A 22,294-nucleotide genomic window follows, 5' to 3' on the forward strand; every position below is an offset into this window, starting at 1 on the left:
GCAGGGCATGACTTGATCTGAGATCTGCAACGATCTATGACTTGATGGCATGAAATCTGTTCTTGAATTCACATTGTTTTGACCAGCTACGGCGAGAGGATGATTTATCTATTTTACTGCATGAAAGGTGAAATGCGCCTTTCTCTTTTCTGATTTTATAAGAAACTGTTTGGAAGATGGTATATGACGCGTCTTTCTGTATTTCAGCACAATTCTCAAAATACTGTTGATGAAGGTACTTTCTGTTGATGTGAATAACAAAATCAACTTATCACTGTTGATGAAAGGATTGAAACACCACTGCTTTCTTCCTTGTGTTGGCACAAGCATGCCCTTAACGGACTGACTTTGGTGAAGTGATTCTAGGCATTCCAGAGTATCCAGACAACACTCGTAGATTTGTTATTCAAAATAAACGACTCAGCAGAGATTTGCAAAAAATAGGGGGAAAAAAGATATACCAACATCTCATATTCATTCAGCCAGGAAATCGTATTACATAAGGTAGTTGGGAAAAGAATGCCCTGTTTATCTGGCTGCTACTGCCTTAACGCAAGGCTTTGGGCGATCATATCATATACTAGTATGTGTATGTATATGTATGCAGGTAGGTAACTGAAAACAAGAATGTATGTATGTTCGCTCTCGACACGAGTAATTTTTCATCAACATCCTCCAGCAAGCGGGGCGGCATCACCGGATCTATCTATCTTCTCAGGCCCTCGCAAATGTAGGTGGCATAGAGATCCCTGTAAAGGAAAAATCATGAAACGTCATCATCAGTTGGATGCATATATCACTTTGAATGGTTTGCTAATTGCTCGTGTTTCGACATGAATCGAGAATCGAAAACCGGGGAATGGGGACTGACATGGAGTGCTGGATGGCCTCGTAGGCGTCCTCCGACGGCAGGAAGTCGTTGACGGCCACCTCCTTGTTCTCGTTCTTCTTGTCTGATGAATTCCCCAATAAAATTGTCAGTCAGCATCAGTCTAAAACATTGCAGTCGGTCAGTAGTAAAAACATGACAAGTAGCAGTAGTATGACTCACAGTCCTCGAAGAATCGCCTGATCTCGGCGAGGCGGTGCGGGGGCAGCTCCTTGATGTCGTTGAAGTGGCGGTACTCGGGATCGTCGGCGCAGACGGCGATGATCTTGTCGTCGGCCTCGCCCTGGTCGATCATGGGCATGAGTCCGATGGCCTTGGCGCGGAGGAAGCATCCGGGGACGACGGGCTCCTGCATGATGACGAGGACGTCGATGGGGTCGGAGTCGTCGCAGAGGGTGCGCGGGATGAAGCCGTAGTTGTGCGGGTAGACGACGGAGGAGTAGAGCACGCGGTCCACCTTGATGAGCCCCGTCTTCTTGTCCAGCTCGTACTTGACCTTGCTCCCCTTGGGGATCTCGATCACCTGCACGGAGTTGCGGAGATGATTTAGTTTGCGTGGCGGCCGGAATTGGTGTTGGCGGGAGGAGGAAGAAGAAGGTTGCGTGCTTACGCAGTTGAAGATTGTGGGAGCGTCCGGGCCGATCTCCAGGTCGTGCCACGGGTGGGCGGCGACGGAGCGGCGGGTGATGGAGGAGAGGATCCGCTCGTTCAGCGCCGGGGCCTTGGTCTTGGGGGCGGCTGCGGGCGTGCCGTTGGCGGATGGCTCCTTGGTGGCGGTGGCGGCGGGGGCCGCGACTTCCTGTGAGGGGGCCATGGTTGGATCTTACAGCCTAGCGCTCGATCTGATCTGATCTGATCTGCGAAAATGGAGGTGTGCGGTATGTTAGTCGGGGCCTGGCAGTCGATCTTGGGGTGGAGGAGATGTGGGCGGAGCAGAGTATGAGGGGGAAGAGCAGGAGGAGGGAGACGACGCAACGCAACGAAGCAAACGTACCTGAGATAGAGAGACTTTGCGTTGAGTAGAATGGAAGAGAAGAATGCTGCTCTGCTCTGCTCTGCTGTGGACTCAGCGGCTGTGCTGTGTTGTGGTGATGAGAGGAGAAGAGACCCTGCCTCCCGTCTTATAGGCCTCGACTACCTGCCTGCCTGCCGGTGCAGGGAGGGCAGAGGAAGAAGATGAAGATGAGAACGGCGGTGCTGAACTGCTGACTTGGCCTTCCGGGCCGGCGTGAATTAAAATCAGGCTGACCATGAATGACGTGCCTCCACGTGGGATAAGGTCAGGCAGGCATGTTGCCCTGATGGCCAGGCCACGTCAACGCCAACGCCAGCACACGCTCCTACCCTGGAGATGAGAGGAGACTGGATCAGAAGTGACTGCGTGTGCATGTGCGTTACTTTTCTGTAGAGTGCTCACATTTTTTTTACTGTATGTATGTATGGCTGCTTGATGTGGTTCTGTACCTCTGTATTTCACGCCATTCGTCGCTGAGAGTGAGTTGTGCATCACGGAATGCCTGAATTTGGTAGCTCTACAACTGTCGCCTGCCCTTTTTGCGTGTCGGTGGCCTTCCCTTCCCTTCTGTTGTAAGCACGGTCCGTGTTTAATCATCAATCAAACTTATTAAAAAAACCGCGTGATCCAGCCAACGCCAACCACCCCAGAGCAGAGCAGAGGATCAAACGCGAACGCGCTTTCGTCGTTCGTGCGGCGTATCATACATAGTACTGGCGTATGCATACATGCATGCGAACCACTGACTGGATTCCATATCATACATACTACTACCAAATACCGATACGCGGTTCCGCTGACTGGATTCCATATCGGTCTCCGTTGAAAATTTATACCGCCTCATTGTCAAAAAAGCGTGGTAAAATTCGTTGCGCGGCGACCTGTTCTGTTCGGTTCGTCCGTCCGTCCGTCGCCGTGCGCATCATTCTACACTGAGTTGAGTGAGTTGCCTGCCCGGGGTGCTCTCGATTACTAGTCAATAGTTTGAATTGTTCCGCTGGATTAGTAGTCATTTTTTACTTTACACTAACAATTATTGCCCGTGCGTTGCAATGTGAATATAAACATTATACTCCCTCCGTCCCATAATATAAGAGCGTTTTTTTACACTAGCGTAGTGTAAAAAACGCTCTTATATTATGGGACGGAGGGAGTAGTAGATTAGCCCGTGACTGCGCGTCTATTATTATATTGATTGATGCGCTAAAATCTAGCAAGTTTTTGTACGCAATCGCCATGATATACTAGTCATTTTATTTTTAACCACTTACTACCTTTGTCCTGGTTTATTGGCCCCTTTACTGTTTTGTGTCATATTTTAACCATATATTTAACTAAAATAATAATAATGCATGTCACTAAAAATCATATTGTTGGGTTCGTATTTGGACATAGTTTCCAATGATATTATTTTTAGTTATATGAATTAATATTCTTTTAGTTAAATCTAAGGTAAAAATTTAGCACAAAACGCAAGATGGAGAGATGGATGGTGGCATGGTGAGGTGGATTGTTCGGCCGGTCGGGGAGTCGTTATTACTATCTGCATGCGTCATCGTAGTCCACCAAAGAAGAAATGAAGTATTACCCTGTCCAAGTTTATTAGGCCACCTTTCATTTTAAGCCAAAGTTTGACATAAATTTAACTAATAACATATAAACTATATGTCACAAAAATTATACCATAGAAAACCTCTTTCAAATACAAATCCAACAATATACTTTGTGTAGCATATACTTTATATAATTTTAATCAAATACACGGTCAAAACCGAACCCAAAATATAAGGGGTCTAATAAACCCGAATGAAGGTGGTACTAATTAACCTCGCTCGGCCGGTAAAGACGGACCAGGCCACCAGGCTTCCCGCCCCGTGTGGACGGACTCAACCGACATATGCTTGCACTGCACCGACGACACCGACACGCTCCAGGCTCCATTATTCTATCAGTGGCATCGATCCCCATTCGGATCTTCCTCCTGCCCTCTGTCTTTCTTTTCCTTGCCTGTTGGTTCGTTTGTTCCTTGGGCAAGAATAGAATATATAACAGATGCTTAGCTTAGCATCCACAGCTAGCTCACTCCCACTTCCCTTATATAATTATGGGTCTGTCTAGATGATTCTAAGTCGACTGATGGCAGTGTTCTGCAGATGCTCCGTTTGATTTCCTTGTTGTTCCTTCGTTTCTCTTTGGGCTTGTTTAACGTGTAGAGGGCTTTCTTTTTGTCTTTTTTTTTCTTGTCTTGCTAGTTGGGCTTTTTTTTCCTATTGTTTTTTGTTCTCTTTCTTTTAGATTTTTTTTGTTTGTATTTGGGTTGTCAAATATATGGGTGTCTGTGTCAGCTCTCCTAGTCGATTTGCACTGTAGTGTGTCTCAAACATACAAAAAGTGTAGTTGCTCTAAAAAAAATGCAGCGTGTTTGTATTTCTTTGAGCACATATTTTTGCCACAAAAAAGAAGAAAAACAAATTAAGAAAAAATGTGTGGTCCACGTGTGCACAAAATCGACTGGCATTATTCTTTAGATAAATATCCAAAACATGACTAATTTAGAAAAAACACAATAACACAAATCCAAAACGTAAAAATAAATAGAAATAAAAACAGAAACTACAAAATCAAAAATGAAAAATTGAAAATAAATTCACATACTGGAGTCTGGAGGGGCGCCCGCGTCGCCAAGCATCTTGTCACCGGCGAATTCTGCCGCGGAAAGCTTCGATGTGCCCACCCCCATGATGCGGCTTCCTTCCTAGCCCGTTCTCTCTCTCCCCGCTTGTCTCTCAGTTCAAACAGTACCGTTGGGGTGGCCTCTAGAAAGATGTTGAGCCTGGGTCCACATTCCAGAGACTTCAAACAGAAAAAAGAGCAGCACACCGTCTATAGATACTCCATTCCACCACAGCAAACATTTATGTGTCCCTAGATCTACACAAAAGTAACTATTTCAGCTTTAATATGCTATTTTTTCCGCAAAAACAAATTAAATTTTTTGTTCTGGTTCCTTGGGAAAAAATATATTCAATGCAAAAAAAATTGTATATGATTTTTGAAAAATAACAAAAAGACCAAAATATCTTGAAAAATGCCACTCCCCACTGTGAGAAAATAAAAAAGCTAGTTGTAAGATCAGTTGCGTGGCTATAGTTGGACATGCTTCTCTCTTGCCGCCGCCCTCTCCGACAAAACAAAGGCGCTTACAAAATGCAACCATGTTAGAAGACATGCAGTTGCATGCCTATTCTGCGACATGCAACTGGCCCCTCACCTCATCCGACAAAAAAACAAAAAGGTCGTGTTGCAACCAAGTTAGAAGACACGTAGTTGCGGCCATATTGGAAGACATGCAGTTGCATGACTACATTTAGGCATGCAAGTGCCCCCCGTCACTTGTCGTCGCCCCCTTCGACAAAACAATGGAAGCCGCTTACAGTTGGAACCAAGTTAGAAGACATGTAGTTGCGTGCCTAGCGCGGGACATGCAACTGGCCCATCTCCTCATCCGACAAAAAAAATGTCGAGTTGCAACCATGTTGGAAGACATGCGACTGGCCCCACTCCTTGCCCGACAGAAGAAAAAGTCGAGTTGCGACCAAAGTTAGAAGACATGCAATTGCATGACTACATTTGAGCATGCAAGTGCCCCTCCCCCCTCTCTCTTGATGCCGCCCCTCTGACAAACAAAGGCCCCAATTGCAACCAAGTTAGAAGATATGCAGTTGTGTGCCTAGCGTGGGACATGCAAACTACTCCCTCTTGTCGTCCGACGAAAAACAAGACGGGTTGCAACCAAGTTTGAAGACATGCAACTGCGAACATGTTGGAAGACATGCAATTGCATGACTACAATTGCCCCCCCCCCCCCCCCCCCCCCCGCCCACTCTCTTTCCGCCGCCACCTCCGACAAAACAAAGGCGCTTACAAAAATGCAACCAGGTTAGAAAAGACATGTACTTGTGTGCCTATTCCGCGACATGCAACTGGCCCCTCACCTCATCCGACAAACAGAAAAGGTCGAGTCGCAACCAAATTATAAGACATGCAGCTGCCATACCTCTCCCGCCGTCCTCCGACAAAAACACAAGACCAATTGCAGCGAGGAGGGAGGCATGCAGTTGTAGATGGGGTGACACTTGTAGCTGCAAAGCCTAGTGTCGGACATGCAACTGTACCCCTCTTGCATAACCCACTTACAAAACAGAAAACAAAGGTCAGTTTAGATCGGGGTGTGTGGGCATGCAGTTGCGTGCCTAATGACAGACATGCAACTGCCTCCCTGAACAAAACAGCAGAGAGTTGCGGCAGGAGTGACACTTGCAGTTACGTGTCTAGTGGCAAACATGCAACTTCTCCCTTCCCGATAAAACATCACAAAGTTGCAGTCGCATTAAACACATGCAATTGCACTCGGGGACGACACTTGTAGTTGCATGCCTATTGATAGACATGCAGCTATCCCCCTCTCCCGACAAACAAATCGTTGAGTTGCCGTTGCATCGAAGACATGCAGTTGTAGTCGGGGACGACCCTTGCAGTTGCGTGCCTATTGACAAACATGCAACTGCCCCCTCTCCAGACGAAGAAAGGAAAAAAAGAGTAATATACGCAAAGGCCACTCCTTCACCAATTGCTTGTGTAGTAAGACGTGTTTAGTTGTGCATGGATTAACGGACATGCATACTGTAATGTTTTCCTTCGAGGCTAAAGAATAACGAATTAATAAAAAAACATAGTTACACGCGGATATGATGTGTGCAGTCGCATGTGGATAGATGTACATGTAGCTGATAGTATGGTTACAAAATTGACGACAATAAATGTGAACAATTAAGAATTAATAAAAGCCAAAAAGTAAAAATGAAAAAAGCACACGAACATATTTCAAGGAAGGAATTATGAGAGAAAAAGAGAACAAGAAAAGAATGAGAAGAATGAAAATAGCTAATAATTTTAAAAGAACAAACAAAAACAAACAAAATCAAAAGGAAAACTAACCTGCAAATCCAAAATGAATTGGCTCAATCCATTTTGAAAAAAATATTACACAATGTTGCGACCGGAAAAAGGAAATGCAACACAAATTTGCACGAATCTTGGCGCATAGATTAAATAGTTTATCGCATTACCAAATATTATAGTATGAGCAAACCTTGACCTACTGGACGGTGACCTCTTCCTGGCCACCGCCGCCATCGTCGTCGTAGTCCTGCTAGCGGTGGAAGGGCACGTGGGGCGGGGGGGGGGGGGGGGGGCACCGCCCCACATCGTGGAGGAAAATAAAAATGTTTATTGATTTAGACATGAAGATATAGGGGAAGATAGGACACACACGTTGATCTACTAAAAAAACAAGACAACACAGTTTGCACTTTGCATGGTCTATTTCCATCCACAACCCAATAGACAAAAAAAAAAAGAAACAGGCCGGCCGGCGCGTCATCCTAGCAGGCCGATTATACGTGACAAGGAACTAGCATAAAAGAAAAATCAATCGAGGGATCGACTGAGACTTCCTAAGAAATCAGTCGACTGAGTTTTAGTCGTTCCGTATAATTATATGCAGACGTAGCAATCAAATCGGATGATATATCCGCATATGCCACACAAGCAAATTATTAAAACATGTATATGATTCATTCATATATACACTACTCCTACATAGCTGCATCTGTTGTTAAGAGAGCTGTGTGTGCCGAGTGTCGACACAACAGACGAGCGGCCGGGATATACATCCAACAAAATATCTCGCCTCCAGCTCGAACGTAGGCAATACATGATCTTTTTGGTTATCATATCAATTAAACTGATTCCTAAACGATTGATTGATTGATGTAGTACAAGGACTGACGGTGACCTGCCGCTTCCAGGTTTGTTTGTTGGGCCAAAAGTTGCGCGTCTTGCTAGTTCGTTAGAGATGGACATCTCTTCAATTCGAGCACTTTAGGCACACTTTAATTAAAAATACTAGTACTAGTACCATTTTAGCATAGTCGGTGCAGGCAGGCAGGCAGGGGACACACGCTTTGATCAACAACACGCGATTAATTAATTTTCATGGTACGACACACTACTAGTATTATATTAAGGCTGGTGGTGGCGTCCAATTGCAATTGCATGCGGTTGAGGTGGATCGATCGACCGGGAGATGGAATTAAACCATCTTATCAACCTAACTAGCTAGCTGTTACGGCCAAGCAAGCTAACTGCTAATTGAGCAGCGGGTGACGATGAATCGATGATGGTACATGGAGACTGCTTCCGCTGGCTGGCTCAACCATTAGCTAGCTAGCTAGAGTCTCGTCTCATGAACTGCTGGAGCCCCCAATAATTCTGCTTAAGAAGAGTAATGCACTGATGCTCCTAATCCATGGCAGAATCTGTCGGTGGCCTTCCTTAATCTGAACTGAATGATGCATGCAATGCAATTTGATAAAAACGTAGTAACGCGTGATCTAACCAACGCCAACCACCACCACTACGGACGGACGGACGGACGGATCCAATTATGCCAATCTACACTGTACGAAGCAGGTGCTTTCATCCATCGTGCGCGCGTGTTGCAGCACCGACACGCTAGCTACGTGCTGATCCTTTTCTTCCTGCACAGCTCGGACATCTTTTCTATGACATCGATGCACCGATGCACGTTGAACCATTGTTTGTTTTCACCAAATGAGGCTCCCGTGATCCTCTTACTGTTTTCTTAACGTCGTTATAAGTGATGTTAATATACAATTAAGTTTTATTCCATATCTTTGTATATGTGGTGTGAAAAATTGTACAGACACACAGAAGGCCTAGTAGCTCAGCTGGTTAGAGGGTCGTGCTAATAACGCGAAGGTCACAGGTTCGAGATCTGTATGGGCCACCATTCTTTTTTTTTTTTCTTTTCTCTTTTTTTTACACAGATCTGGATAATAAAAACGAGAAAAAGAAAAACAATTAGGAGTGGCTTCGCCCGGGTTCGAACCGGAGACCTTCAGTGTGTTAGACTGACGTGATAACCAACTACACCACGAAACCTATTAGTTCCGTATTTGAAAACTCTTCAGTGATCACGTAATGATACTAAAGTCAGTATATGATTCCTCACACTGCTGGATCGTAGGAGTAGGTGTATCCGTTGAGAGGGCCCTCCCCGCATGCCTGGTCTGTCTTTTTTTTTTTATAGAAAAGGAGGATGACCCCCAGCCTCTGCATTTAGGAGATGCATGCGGCCATTTTATTGATTATTCTCGAGGACCTTACAAAGTAGTACAACAATATGCCTGAATCCGCCATCTTGGCAACATATGCCGCTACTCCTATCCATATGATGAAGGAGTGCAAGCTGGGCCATATACCCAGACCTCTCACCTAAGCCTAACATCTAAAGTCGGAAGCCCCGACCGAGCCACATACCGGGTCCGGGGCACAATCCAGTCCGACGCACTCACATGTGTGTCATCGCCACCATCTTCCGCTGGTCCATCTTCAGAGCAGATTGAGGTACCAACCTTGGCAGGATCCTCCGCCATCGACGCCACCATGACACCAAACGACGACCACCACCTATGCCAATCCATCTCCAAGCCGAAGGAGCGCTACCACAAGATGAAGACCGGCGGTAGAATAGATGAAACTTTGCACACATTGCCGCCGCCAAACACCTCACACGCACCGCAAAGCGCCCACCGTGCTTCCGAGAACCCGAGGCGACGCCTTCAAGAAGGAGCGCGACGAGGGTACGACGCCGTCGCCCACAAGGGGAACTAGAGCTTTCGCCCAAAAGAAGAGCACAATGAAAGATGGGAGAGGACCTCGACAAGGCCTCCAAGAAGGGAACCGACGCCCAGCAAAGGCGCCGCCATTGTCGTGGCCTCCGCCGACGGCCAAGGGCTTCCCCCGGTCCTGCCCCCATCCACCCACCCGGCCATGTGCACGCATCTACAGTCGACACAAGAAGCGGCCGGGATAGATGGAGCAGAATATCTCCAACTATTCTTGCATGCACATGACTAACTTTTTGCTTGTCTTTTAGATAGATACTCCCTTCGTCCTAAAATATAAAAGCGTTTTTAACAATAGTGTTAAAAACGCTCTTATATTTTGAGACGGAGGGAGTAGATAGCAAAACACAAAGACAAGGTCCAGCCAAACGACTTATAAACATTCGATGCAAATTCAACAAAATATTAAAAAATACAAAAAAAAAATGAATTGCGATGTTGTCTGTTACCGAAACTACTTGAATATTTCGACCCAAAGATCATTAACATTTCAACGTGTACTGGCGTGACTAAAATCCAGTCGGTGAAATCTCACTGAAAGTGAAAACACATGAGCTTTGAGACGGCCTCTCTTTGACCGACGGTGCTTCCTAGTGCCAAACTGGTCCGTACCTTGGGCAGTGACGGCGCGTGGTCTGCGGTTCCGCTGGATCGGCCGGCCGGGAGATGGAATCGACCCATCGTCGTCTACCTATCTAGCTATGCAGTAGCTGTTTGCGGGCAAGCATCTGGTAAGTGGTGACTGATCGACTACCACGACGGATATGCAGTCAGAATATCCATCCATCTCTTCCATTTCTCGCGGTCCAAGAAGGCCACCGACAGCTGCTCAAGCAAAAAAGAAAAAAAAAAAAAGAAAAGCAAATTCAGTCCAAGTAAAAAAATGGCTTGCTTGCCCTGCCGGTAAACAGGCAGCAGCAGGCAGGCCACTAGCACTGCTAATGGCCTTCGAGCTAGCGCAGCTAGGATTATTAGCAATGCAGTTGACCTGGAAGAATCGTACTACAGAACGCGCCCGCTGTATATATGTGGACTGACTAAACTGCAACTGATAGCTGGGGCACACACACACACACATCATTTGCTATATGCACACTCAACTAACGTGCCTAAGCGACGACGACGACGACGACACCGTCACGCACGCTTCATCTAGTATCTATATGCATGCTCGGTCGGATATTCGTCCTGCAAATGGTTATGGTATCATCTACCATTCTTTTTTTCCTTTCTCTTCTTTTATTTTTTTTGAAACTGAGGCAAAATGTTTGCCTCATATATTAATTAAGAGTGAAGAATAGAGTTTATTAGGGCTACAACACACTCCACCGCCATACATAGGGATTACTCTCCCGGCATGATTGAACGCAACTTCTTAGCCCTGGCCGCAACCCAAAGTGCCGCCTCCCCTTTGATGAGGGCTAGAATTACAAATGGCGGTGCACTTTTGTAGCGAAACACCCGTGCATTACGCTCGTTTCAGAGGGTCCAAGAGGTGAGCAAGGCAAGAGAGGCCAACACGCCTTCCTGTTGGGGATGGAGGAGTCGGAGGGCGCGACCCACCACTCTTTGGCGGATTCAAAATGATGCCTGATAAAGGTGTCGATGCTTTCGAGTTGCATCCATTCCTTGATCATGACCCAAAGCCGAGTGGAAAACTGACATCTGAAAATAAGGTGATCGACGGTTTATTGCTCGCGCCTACAGACAGGACAAAGGCCACAGTTTGGCCATCCTCGTTTGGCCAATTTGTTCGCAGTCCACACTCTATTTTGGGCGACCAACCAAGCGAAGAACTTCACTTTGGGAGGCGCCCAAACTTTCCATATCACTTGTTCCAATGGCGAGCGGAGCATACCATGGAACTGTGCCTTGTAGGCGGAAGCTGCGGAGTAGAGCCCACTGTCAGTGTGTTTCCACACAATTTCGCCATCCATGTCATGTTGCAGCTGGAAGCCTCGAATGCTAGCCCAAAGTTGGAGGAACTGAAGGAAGTGAGCAATCGAGAAATTGTTGGACAATTTTATTTTGGATATCCAAGCATTGTCCAAAAGTGCCTCTCTGATTTTTCGAATTATTTCTTATGGTTGCATCATAGATGAGGGGAGCAATATCTTAGGGCTTTCTACCTTTGCACCCAAGGAGCATCCCAAAAAGGCGTGCGGGCACCATTGCCGACAGTAATGGTCGTGAAGGCGTAGAAGAGATCATAGTCCTTGTTGTCACACGGTTTCCCCAAACCGACCCACATCTTGGACAGCTCCTTCCACTCAAACCAAGGCATCACAGCCTAAGGGCCCTTGCGAATTTTTTCGTGTTGAGAACACCTAGACCCCCAAACTCGGATGGCCTGCACACAATATCCCAATTAACCTTGCACTTGGCTCCGGTTGTCTTGTCTGTACCAGCCCATATAGGAAGGCACTCTGAAGCTTAATGAGTTGCCGGAGGGTGCTAGTAGGCACAATGAGCGGGGTGATGAAGTAGACCACCAGGAAGGACATACCCGACTTGACCAAGGCCGCTCTCCCAATAGCGGTAATATTTTGACTGTCCCAACCAACCAATTTGGCCGCCGCCTTATCCTGAAGGAACTGAAAGTCAACAGTTTTGAGCTGCCACACTGAGAGAGGGAGGCCCAAGTATTTGATGGGGAAATAAGCTCTCACAACCGGTAAGCTTTGGGTGACATGCGGCAAACTGATGCCCCCACACCAAATTGGGACAACCGAACTTTTGAGGAAATTTGTGCACAACCCAGTCATGTTCCCAAAAAGACGCAAGATGTTGGAGAGGTTGCCGACATCGCTTTTGATGGGGCCAAGAAGACCACAACATCATCCGCGTAGAGGGAGGTGTGTAGGGGCCGCGCCTCGCCCATAGATTTTGTGTAACAGTCCTTTCTGTGTTGCCACCTCTAGCAATTTCTGGAGCGAGTCAATCGTGAGTACGAAGAGAAGCGGAGACAAAGGGTCACCCTGCCGCAGGTCACAACCATGGGTGATGGGTTCGCCAGCAACCCCATTCAGTAGGATGCGCGAGGAGGATAAGCAAAGTAGGGCACCGACCCAGTCTCGAAAGATACTTGGGAATCCCCGTTTATGCACGGGGTCCAACAGATACTCCCACCTCACAGAGTCAAAAGCCTTGCGTATGTCCAGCTTAAAAAGAATGTGAAGTCGGCGCGCAAGATTCCTAACATACATGAAGTTGTCGTGGATGCTCCTTGTCTTGGTGAAGGCACTCTGGGCATGGGGCACAAGGGTGTGCATATGACTGGCGAGTCTGATGGCCAGAACTTTCGCTATGATCTTGGCCACTACATGGATGAGACTGATAGGATGGTAGTCCACAATGCTTTCGGCTCCCTCCTTCTTCAGGAGGAGAACTACATTCTCGGAGTTGAACCATTGTATATTGGTGGTCCGGAGATAGCTGAAGAGAGTGATGGCTTTCATGATGTCATCCTTGACGATGTCCCAACATTTCTTTCTTTCTTTCTTTTCCCTGCCTAACAATTTAGCATCCACAACTAGCTCACTCCCACTTTGACCCATACATATAAATAATATGCCGTCGTACCAACCGAATCAGATGATATATTCCTTCGCATATGCCACATATAAGTAAATTATTAAAACATCGGATATTCGATTCGCCAATAGATCTCCTCCCTCCCTCCCTGGGGTGCAGCCTGCAACTCAACCATGCATGTGTCTGTTTGCCCGTCCAAGTCTAACTGTCTTCAGTTGGAGGCAAATTAACTGAATCTGAATCTGCTTGTCTGTGTCTTATATATCATGTACTCAAGCCACCACAGACAGCAGCGTAGTACGTCGACGGCTGGAGGCAATCGATTCAACTTTGAGAATTAACTAACGCGTGATCTAGCTAACCAAAAAGGCACCAAGACTAGTCACACGCACAATCGCACCTCTGTACTGGTAGAGATTTATTTCGTGTGTCTGCTGCTGCACGACATGCAGCAGCACTTGATGTATCTCCATCGTGGCATATCGTTCCCCTTGACTACGAGTAATACTCCCTCTTTAAAGAAATATAAAAGCATTTAGATCACTATTTTACTGATCTAAATGTTCTTATATTTCATTACAGAGCGAGTACATACAGACGTACATTGGTTTCCTATTAGTTATCATCCCTTCATTTCATTGCAATGTGCACAATCAACGATCACATCCATGTGCATGCTTGAGAAAATACCTAGTTCACGAATTGAGGAGGGCTAATACTTACGACGACCAGTTCTCGCATCCTTCTAGTCGTGTGTCACGCACAAATAACTAAGGGCATCTTGAACGCAGACCCTCAAACCGCCAGCAACCGTTCGAACCATGCGGTTCGGATGTATTGTGCCATCCAACGTGAGCCTGTATCGGTTCGCTCGGCGGTCCGGCCGTCAGAGAGGCATTGCCAAACGTCCCGCAACAAGGACCGACGCACCCGCTCGCCTTTTACGACGGCGCTGTCCACCCTGGAGCCGTTTGTACCCAGGTACACTCCATCCCCCTATCGACGACCTTCATGGCGGCCATCACGCCTAGCAGGTGTTCGATCAAATGCCATTTAACTTAATTTCGGACGTCATGTCGTTTTTCAGAATACGAAGAATGGCGGGGGTACTCGACCATAGAGGATGAGCTGTTGTGCGATGTGTGGTTGCATTGTTGTGCTAGACTTGTTTGCATGCTATGTATGGATGATTTGTGATGTTCTGCTCTGCTGTGGACTCAGCAGCTGTGTTGTGGCGATGAGAGGAGAGGTGACTCTGCTTCCCTTCTTATAGTCTTGCCGGTGCAGGGCAGAGCAGAGGAGGAAGAAGAAGAAGACGATGCCGGCGGTGCTGACTTGGCCTTGGCCTTTTCTGCGTGATAGGTTGGCTGGCCGGCGTGAATTAAAATCAGGCTGACTATGACTGACGTGCCTCCACGTGGGATCAGGCATGTTGCCCTGATGGCTAGGCCACGTCAACGCCACCACATGCTATATGGAGTATCCTAGAAGAGACTCGATCATCAGAATATCCATCCTTCCTTGTGTCTGAAACTAGTGTAGGAGCCACCAACAGCAGCCAATTGTGAGTAGAGATCCAGCTCAAGTGTAGTACTCCATTGTGATGTCGTCCTTCTTCGGCTGTCTTGTTTGCTTGCATTTGCATGTCTTCCTGGCCCGTGGGGACGGACTCAACCGACACATGCTTGCAGTGCACCGACACGCTCCAGCGCCATATTCTAACCGGTGGCAGTGGCATCCATCCCTCTGTCTCTCTTTCTTTTCGCCGGTTGGTTCCTTCGTTGGGCAAGAATAGAATAGATGCTTAGCTTAGCATTCACAGCTAGATCACTCCCACTTGGTCCCAGATATAAATAATATGCAGTCGTACCAAACGAATCAGATGATATATCCTTTCGCATATGCCACATTACCAAATAAAATTATTGAAACACACTAGCCAACGATCGATCTGCACACATCCAGACCAATTGAACTACATAGAACGACAGTTCTAAGGTTCAGGCTTACAAAAAATACCTAATTAATTGCCGAGGAGGGGACTAATATATACTTACGGCGACCTGCTCAAGCATCCTCGGTTAGTCGTGTGCTCCAGCTAATGAACCGCGCTCCATTTTAATCCATCCATCCATGGGTAACACCACGACGTGCTGCCTGCCATTTCTTCTCCTTTTCTTCAGCTACACATACTACATCAAACTGCCCGCATCGTAGATTCATACTGTACTCCGTTACGAGAGTGCTTTTTTTAATTAATACTCCCTCCTTCCCAACATAATTAAGCATCTCAATTTTGTTGAAACGCTTATTTTGGAACGAAATAAGTATTAATAAAACTGATTCCTAAACGATTGATTGATGTAGTACAAGGACTGACGGTGACCTACCGCTTCCAAGTTTGTGAAGCAAAAAGTTGTGACTCTTTGTTATGTTACAGATGGACATTTATTTAATTCAAGCACTTTAGGCGCGGTTTTATTAAGAATGCACTATTCTAATATATATAGTGGGTGCAGGCAAGCAAGCAGTATCTATGCTTTGATGATACACAACACACACACACACACACACGCTCCTCGTTATACTTATGCGCTTTGGTGGCACTCAATCAGGCACTGAAAAATATGATCAACAAGGGGCGATTAATTAGTCGCTTGTACGACATATATCGTATGTGTTGTGATTGAAGGAAGGTGGTGGCGTCCAATTGCGATTGCATGCGGTTGAGCTGGATCAATCGACCGGGAGATGGGATTGAACCATCAATATGTATGTGACTGTTACGGGCAAGCAAGGAACTGCCAATTAAGCAGCTGGTGACAACAGCGATGATGTGGATATCCAGTCCGTCAGAATATCCATCGGTCCATCGCATATTCACATCTGAAACTGTCTGTCTATCGACCGATCTCTGCTTGCACGCATGCCACCGACGGCCCCTAGATCTACCGTCAGTACTGCAGTAGTGTACCCACATATCTGTCACCGTTAGGAGGGTCCTGTCTGGGTTAGTGTCGACAAAAGCGGTCAGGAGATCACTTGTCTGGTTTCTTTTTTTGAATGTTGGTAGGAGATCTACCAAATTCATTGATCAGGAGAAGAAGTCACAAACATAAGCCTAAAAACAGGCTTGTCTGGGTTTAGTCACAACTTTTCACTTGTTAGCTAGACTATCACTGAGATTCGACGATCTCGGTTCAACCAAAAGACCTCAACATTCATCCGACCAGGATGCAACCAAATATAAAACAAAAAAAAAAAAAACAATTTTCAAGTGTTGTGAGCTACTGAGACTGCCGAAACATCTTGACCGGAGAAGATATACAATTTAATCACTGCTTTGCAAGTGATCTTTTTTTTTTCGTTTACTGAGATCATTAATATGCGGCATGCAAGGAAGGAATAGGAAGTTGAGCAAGGGTGGAGCGAGGAAGTAACTGAGTGTCGTTATGAATGCATGTGATGCAAGTATTAAACAAATTGCTACTAATTTAGTCTCGATGAATAAGTGTACTTCTACCTTTTGTCTCGATTAATGTTGATGGTTTTGCATAAATGTAAAATGTATTTTTCATAGTGGTCATGTTTAAAGAAAATGAAGGGATACTAGTGATCAACAACGCAATATTAGTTCATTATTTAACTCAACGTGATTAGCTTACTGTTCGTACGGCATAGTATTACTACTAGTATGTGTTTGTAACTGACTGGCCAGTTGGGCAGTCATGCGCGTTTGATGGATGGATCGGTGGCTGGAATCGCACCATCATCTAGCTGTTACGGCCAAGCTAAATAGTTAGGCAGCTGGTGACGATGAAGTCGGCGGCGGCGACGACGACGATGATACGGACATACCGTCAGAACATCTCTCGATGGAAGAAGGAACGCACGCCACGGACAGCTTCAGCAAATTCAGTCCAAGTAGCCTTTATTTGGATTGTGTGCCCTGGTAAACATGCAAACCCGCTAGTGGCCTTTGCTGTATAACAGGAGTACTAGTAGGTAATACTCTACTGTTGACCTGGCGAAATTATCTGTCAGTTGAAAATTATACGCCAGCTTCAACGCGCCTTGGGCTAACATTTTTTTTCCTTTTTCAAAAAGGAGGATAATCCCCGGCCTTTGGGGCTAACTGAACCTGAACGAACCTACTAAGTATACTTTTACCTTTTGTGCTAAGTATAATTTCAACCAATTTTATAGATAAGAGTAATAATAGCATCCACAGCTACCTAGCACATTCCTTGCCACCGAATCGAATCTGATGGCTTATAAGCAGAATATGCCGCTTACATGTGTACAAGTAATTAAGCGCGAGCGCACAAAACGCATTCAACTTTCAGAATTATTTGTTTTGAGGAAAACTTTCAGAAATAACTAAGCATGATCTAGCCAACCGAAAAGACACCAAGACCAGTCACAATCACAATCGCACCTCTGTACTGGTAGAGATTTATTTTCCTTGTCTGCTGCTGCACGAAATGCAGCAGCACTTGATGTAGTTTCGTTTGACTACGATTAATACATAAATACCCCACAGAAAAAGATTAGTACATACATGGATGCACGTTTAGTTAGTTATTAACCATTTCTTTGACTGTGATGTGATGAACACAGGCAACGACCGATCTGCACACGTCGATACCAATTGATTGTTCTAAGGTTCAGGCTTACAAAAAATACGTAACAAATTGAGGAGGGGACTAATATATGCTTACGGCGACCTGTTCAAGCGTCCTCAGTTAGTCGTGTGCCACGCGCTCCAGCTAATTAACTAACGGAGACAAGAGACGAGCGGCCGGGAGATCCAGCAAAATATCGTCTCTAGCTCGATCGTATGTGTAGTAGTAGTATATACAGTATCTTTTTCATTAATGATAAAACTGATTCCTAAACGATTGATTGATGCAGTACAAGGAAGGACTGACGGTGACCTACCGCTTCCAAGGTTTGTTGAGCAAAAAAGTTGCGACTCTTTGTTAGTTACAGATGGACATCTCTTTAATTCGATCGATTGCTTTAGGCATGGTTTTATTAAGAATGCACTATTCTAGTATAGTCGGTGCAGGCAGTATCTATGCTTTGATGATATATATGCTTTGGGGGCACTCAATCAGGCACTGAATCGCGATCAACTACGCGCAATTAATTAGTCGCTTGTACAACATATATTGTATGTGTTGTAATTGAAGGGAAGGATAGTGTGGTGGCGTCCAGTTGCAATTGCATGCGGTTTAGGTGGATCGATCGACCGGAAGATCGAATTGAGACATCTATATGTATGTATGTGGCTGTTACGGCAAAGCTAATTGCATGCTAATTAAGCAGCAGCTGGTGGTTACCATGGTGATGTATGGATATCCGGTCAGAATATTCATCCATCGATCTGAAACTATCTATCGATCGATATCTGCCTATCTACACGCCACCGACAGCTCCCATGATGATGTAAGGTAAACAATGCACCAGGCCAGTCGCTACTGCTCTTTCTGTACATGACTGTAGTACTGCTCTATTAGGGCATCTCCAACGGCTATCAGTAAATTTCCTTTCGCATGCGGGAGGTCATCATCCAACTGTAGCCGCATTCATTTTGACAACAGTTCAAACCATCCGGAAGAAATCCAATCAAACATATGCAGATTACATATAAAGCAAACATAATGGATTGCAGATTACATATAAAGCAAACATAATGGATTTCATTACATTTACATCAACTAATTGGTGCCAGTCCGGCTCTGCAAGTATAATTAATACCTAATCTAAATGGTCGCCGGCGCCCATTCACCATGTCCAGTCATGAGCCCCGACAACTTAAGCGCTTCTCCTTCTCCAGCTCCGACTCGGCGCTCTCCAGCTCCACCTCCGTAACCTCCGCCTCCGAAGACTCGAGAAGTGCAGTTGTCCGCCTCCACGTCGCCGCCAAACGGCTAATCAACCGCTGATGTTGAGCCCGCCAAGCTTGGTGTCGACGGGAGGGCAGGGCGATGGCCTTCCTAAGACCCGAGCGGCGGTGACCTACCGTGCACTACTCTTCCTCGCTACCGGCGGTGAACGCGGACGTGCCGGCTTTGTGATCTTGGCGGCAGGGCGTGGCCTCAGCGTTGTCCTCCTCCTCGTCGCCGGTCTGGCCGAACACCGCCTCGCCTGCCTTGTCGTCGCACTCCTTGTAGGTGGCCGCCACATTCGCCGCCCACCAGCAAATCTCGCGGGCGGAGCGGTAGGACTATAGCGGCGCCTCCTGCTCCGCAGGGTCCGTGTCCGGCATGATCGCCCTGTCGGCGGTGAGCTGCTCCTCCGCCTGTAGGTGCTCCTGGAGGAGGTGGTGGTTTTAGGTGGTGTCGGCCTGCGCCTCCCGGAACTGGTCCTCCCGCTCCTCCCGCGCCATGTCCATGTAATGGGCACGGGCCTCGCCGATGGTCACGGTGCAATGCACCGACGAGAGTGGCGGGAGCAGGAGAAGGGTGGCGTCGGCTCATCGTCGTCCGCGTCCTCCGTTGGGTTGTCATCGTTCTCCGGCTGTCCGCCAGCAGCAATGGCGGCCATCTCCTTCTTCTGGTCCGGCGTCAGCCCGTCCCAGAGAGCTTTGGAGGGGAGAAATCCATGGTGGGAGTGGTGCGGAGATGGATCAGAGGCGGATGACTACGGCTATGGCGGAGGCAGCGGTTTATATAGCAATTGTGGGCGATGGAGGGACGAACGGGTGGCGCCGGAGTAGGCACCTCGGCAACCGTGTCTCATTAATGTGGGCGACATATGGACGGACGAACGGTTGTCGTGTCGTTTGCACCGGGAAGTGGAGCAGACGGCGCTCTCTCGGCCATCGCGCCGCTTCAATGCCGGCGCCAGTGAGTGGTCGCATCTGCTCTGGCCGGGCACGAATGGGGGGACTGGCACTCCGGAGGGCGCCGACCGTTTCGGACGGGAAGCACGCGCGGAAGGGATGAGTGGTTCGGGTGGGAAGCGCGCGGTTAGAAGCGGGCCTGGCAGCAGTCCAGACTCCCGCAAAGTCCTCACATTTGTTTCTGGTTTGCGGGAGAAAACACGTCCAAACCGCGTCATGGATCGATACATGACCGCGTTGGATGACGTCCATGATCCAAACGTATGCGAACAGTTTACGGGTTGGCGTTGGATATGCCCTTACCAACCCCAATCCATCACAGAATCTGCTGCACCGTCGATCCCCTGCCTGCCTCCCTACCTGTCGGTGGCCTTCCTTCCAGCATCTGCATAATCTGAATGAATTCAGATGTGATTAAAACGTAACGTGTGATCTAACCAGCAACAATGATAGCTTGGGACCCGCGGATCCAATATTATAAGCTAATAATCACACGAGGCGCTATAGCTAGGAGCTTTTGTAGTGCACTATTATGTACCTACGGATTATTTTCTTCTGCCTGCTGGCGTGGTCTTCTTTTCCGAGACGTCACATGGATCCATCGACCCATGCACGTCAAACTATTCTTTAGTTTCAAGATCAACCCGGCGCGACCCGATCAACTCGCAAACTGTCTCCGTGTACGTGCTGGTGCCGGAGCCTGGAGGAGAGTTCAATTCAGATGAGATCACGCTGTGAATCTGTGATAAGTCAACGAAGATAGTTTGCATCGATCGACCGATCGTTATACTACTATATAGTATATGGTATATAAAATATTTATGACTCCTCATACTGCTGGATCGTGTGTGTATAGCATGCACGTTAGGAAGGTCTTGTCTGGGCTAGTGTTGACGCAAGCGGTCTACGGAGAAAAATATCTCATCTCCGAGTACTTGCACATGATTTGCTTTCAATCTTTTGGTTTAAGCTTCCCCTTTGCTAGTGTCGTCGTGTGTAAGATCAAGGATGAGCCGCCTTGTTGGTTGTCGCTGGGGAGATACATATATACTGGCGATATGCAATAATACCCATGTTGGGCAGTGTACAATAATACTCCATGGGTCAGTTGGGCAGTCATGGCGCGTTTGATGGATGTATCGGAGGCTGGAATCGCACCATCATCTACTAGCTGTTACGGCCAAGCAAACTAATTAGGCGGCTAGCAAGTGACGATCATATCACGATGATGATATGGATATGTCGTCAGAATATCCATCCATCTCCATTTCTCCATCTCTCGGTGGAAGAAGATAGGAACGCAAATTCAGTCCAAGTAACCAGCCTTTAATTGGCTTGCTTGCTTGCCCTGGTAAACATGCACACCGGAAATCCCAGTGGCCTTTCCTGTACTAGTAGTAGGTAACTGTTGACCTGGCGAAATTATCTGTTGAAGAAGGAACGCATGCATGCCACCGACAGCTGCAGCAAATTCAGTCCAAGTAGCCTTGAAATGGCTTGCTTGCCCTGGTAAACATGCACATTGGAAGGCCACTAGCGCCTAATAGGTAATACTGTTGACCCGGCGAAATTACTTATTATTGGAAATTTTATGCCAGATTCAACGTGCTAACTGAACCGCAACGAACCGAGGAATGTAGATAGTGGAGCACACACGGCGTGCATATAGACGCACCGACACCAACTATACCTCCTCCATGGTTCCATGGTAGCCTCTGCCTTCTTTTCGCTTGCCCCCTTTTATTTGTTCGATGGGAAATAGAAGAGATGATTAGCTTAGCATTCACAGCCGCATAGCACATTCCTTCTTGTCATGAACTAATAGAGAACGCACCCACCAAATCAAATCGGAATCGGATGGTTTAAAAGCAGGATTGAGTACAATGATTCGCATATCTATGCCACATAAGCAAACATACACACATGACATGTATCTTGACTTGTCATCTATCGCTTCCCCACTTAGATAGATCGTCCCTCGCTCGCAACATATACACATATCCAGTCTGCCACTCAACCAACAACATCAAGGAATTGAGGCATCATCATCTCTCACCTCGCAACAAACACGTGATCAATTCTCTCTTAAAAAAGGGTTACAAGTCATCATACGTGCCATATGCTTTGGAAGGCAGAACTAATAAAAGCTAGCTTGGCCACTATGATCCACGTCCGACGATGGTGGTGGTGCGTGTACGTGTGATGGCAACCTCCAACAGACAAACGCATACACA

General features: G+C 46.8%; 1 protein-coding gene and 1 non-coding gene across 2 annotated transcripts; both read right to left on the reverse strand.

Annotated features, from left to right (window-relative positions):
• Window positions 1–441: 441 nt before the first annotated feature.
• Window positions 442–2,086, reverse strand: LOC109771270 (soluble inorganic pyrophosphatase 1). Its single transcript, XM_020329966.3, has 5 exons — window positions 1,884–2,086; window positions 1,500–1,746; window positions 1,052–1,412; window positions 872–953; window positions 442–749 (listed from the first exon to the last, which is right to left on the reverse strand). Exons 2-5 carry the CDS (start codon window positions 1,701–1,703, stop codon window positions 707–709), a joined length of 690 nt encoding a protein of 229 aa, XP_020185555.1. The 5' UTR covers window positions 1,704–1,746; window positions 1,884–2,086; the 3' UTR covers window positions 442–706.
• Window positions 2,087–8,856: 6,770 nt separating this feature from the next.
• Window positions 8,857–8,930, reverse strand: TRNAV-AAC (transfer RNA valine (anticodon AAC)). Its single transcript has one exon. It is a non-coding gene; the product is annotated as a tRNA-Val (tRNA).
• Between the last annotated feature and the right edge of the window lie 13,364 nt (window positions 8,931–22,294).

The sequence above is a fragment of the Aegilops tauschii genome, chromosome 3 (assembly GCF_002575655.3).
Source record: "Aegilops tauschii subsp. strangulata cultivar AL8/78 chromosome 3, Aet v6.0, whole genome shotgun sequence".
NCBI classification, from domain to species: domain Eukaryota; kingdom Viridiplantae; phylum Streptophyta; class Magnoliopsida; order Poales; family Poaceae; genus Aegilops; species Aegilops tauschii.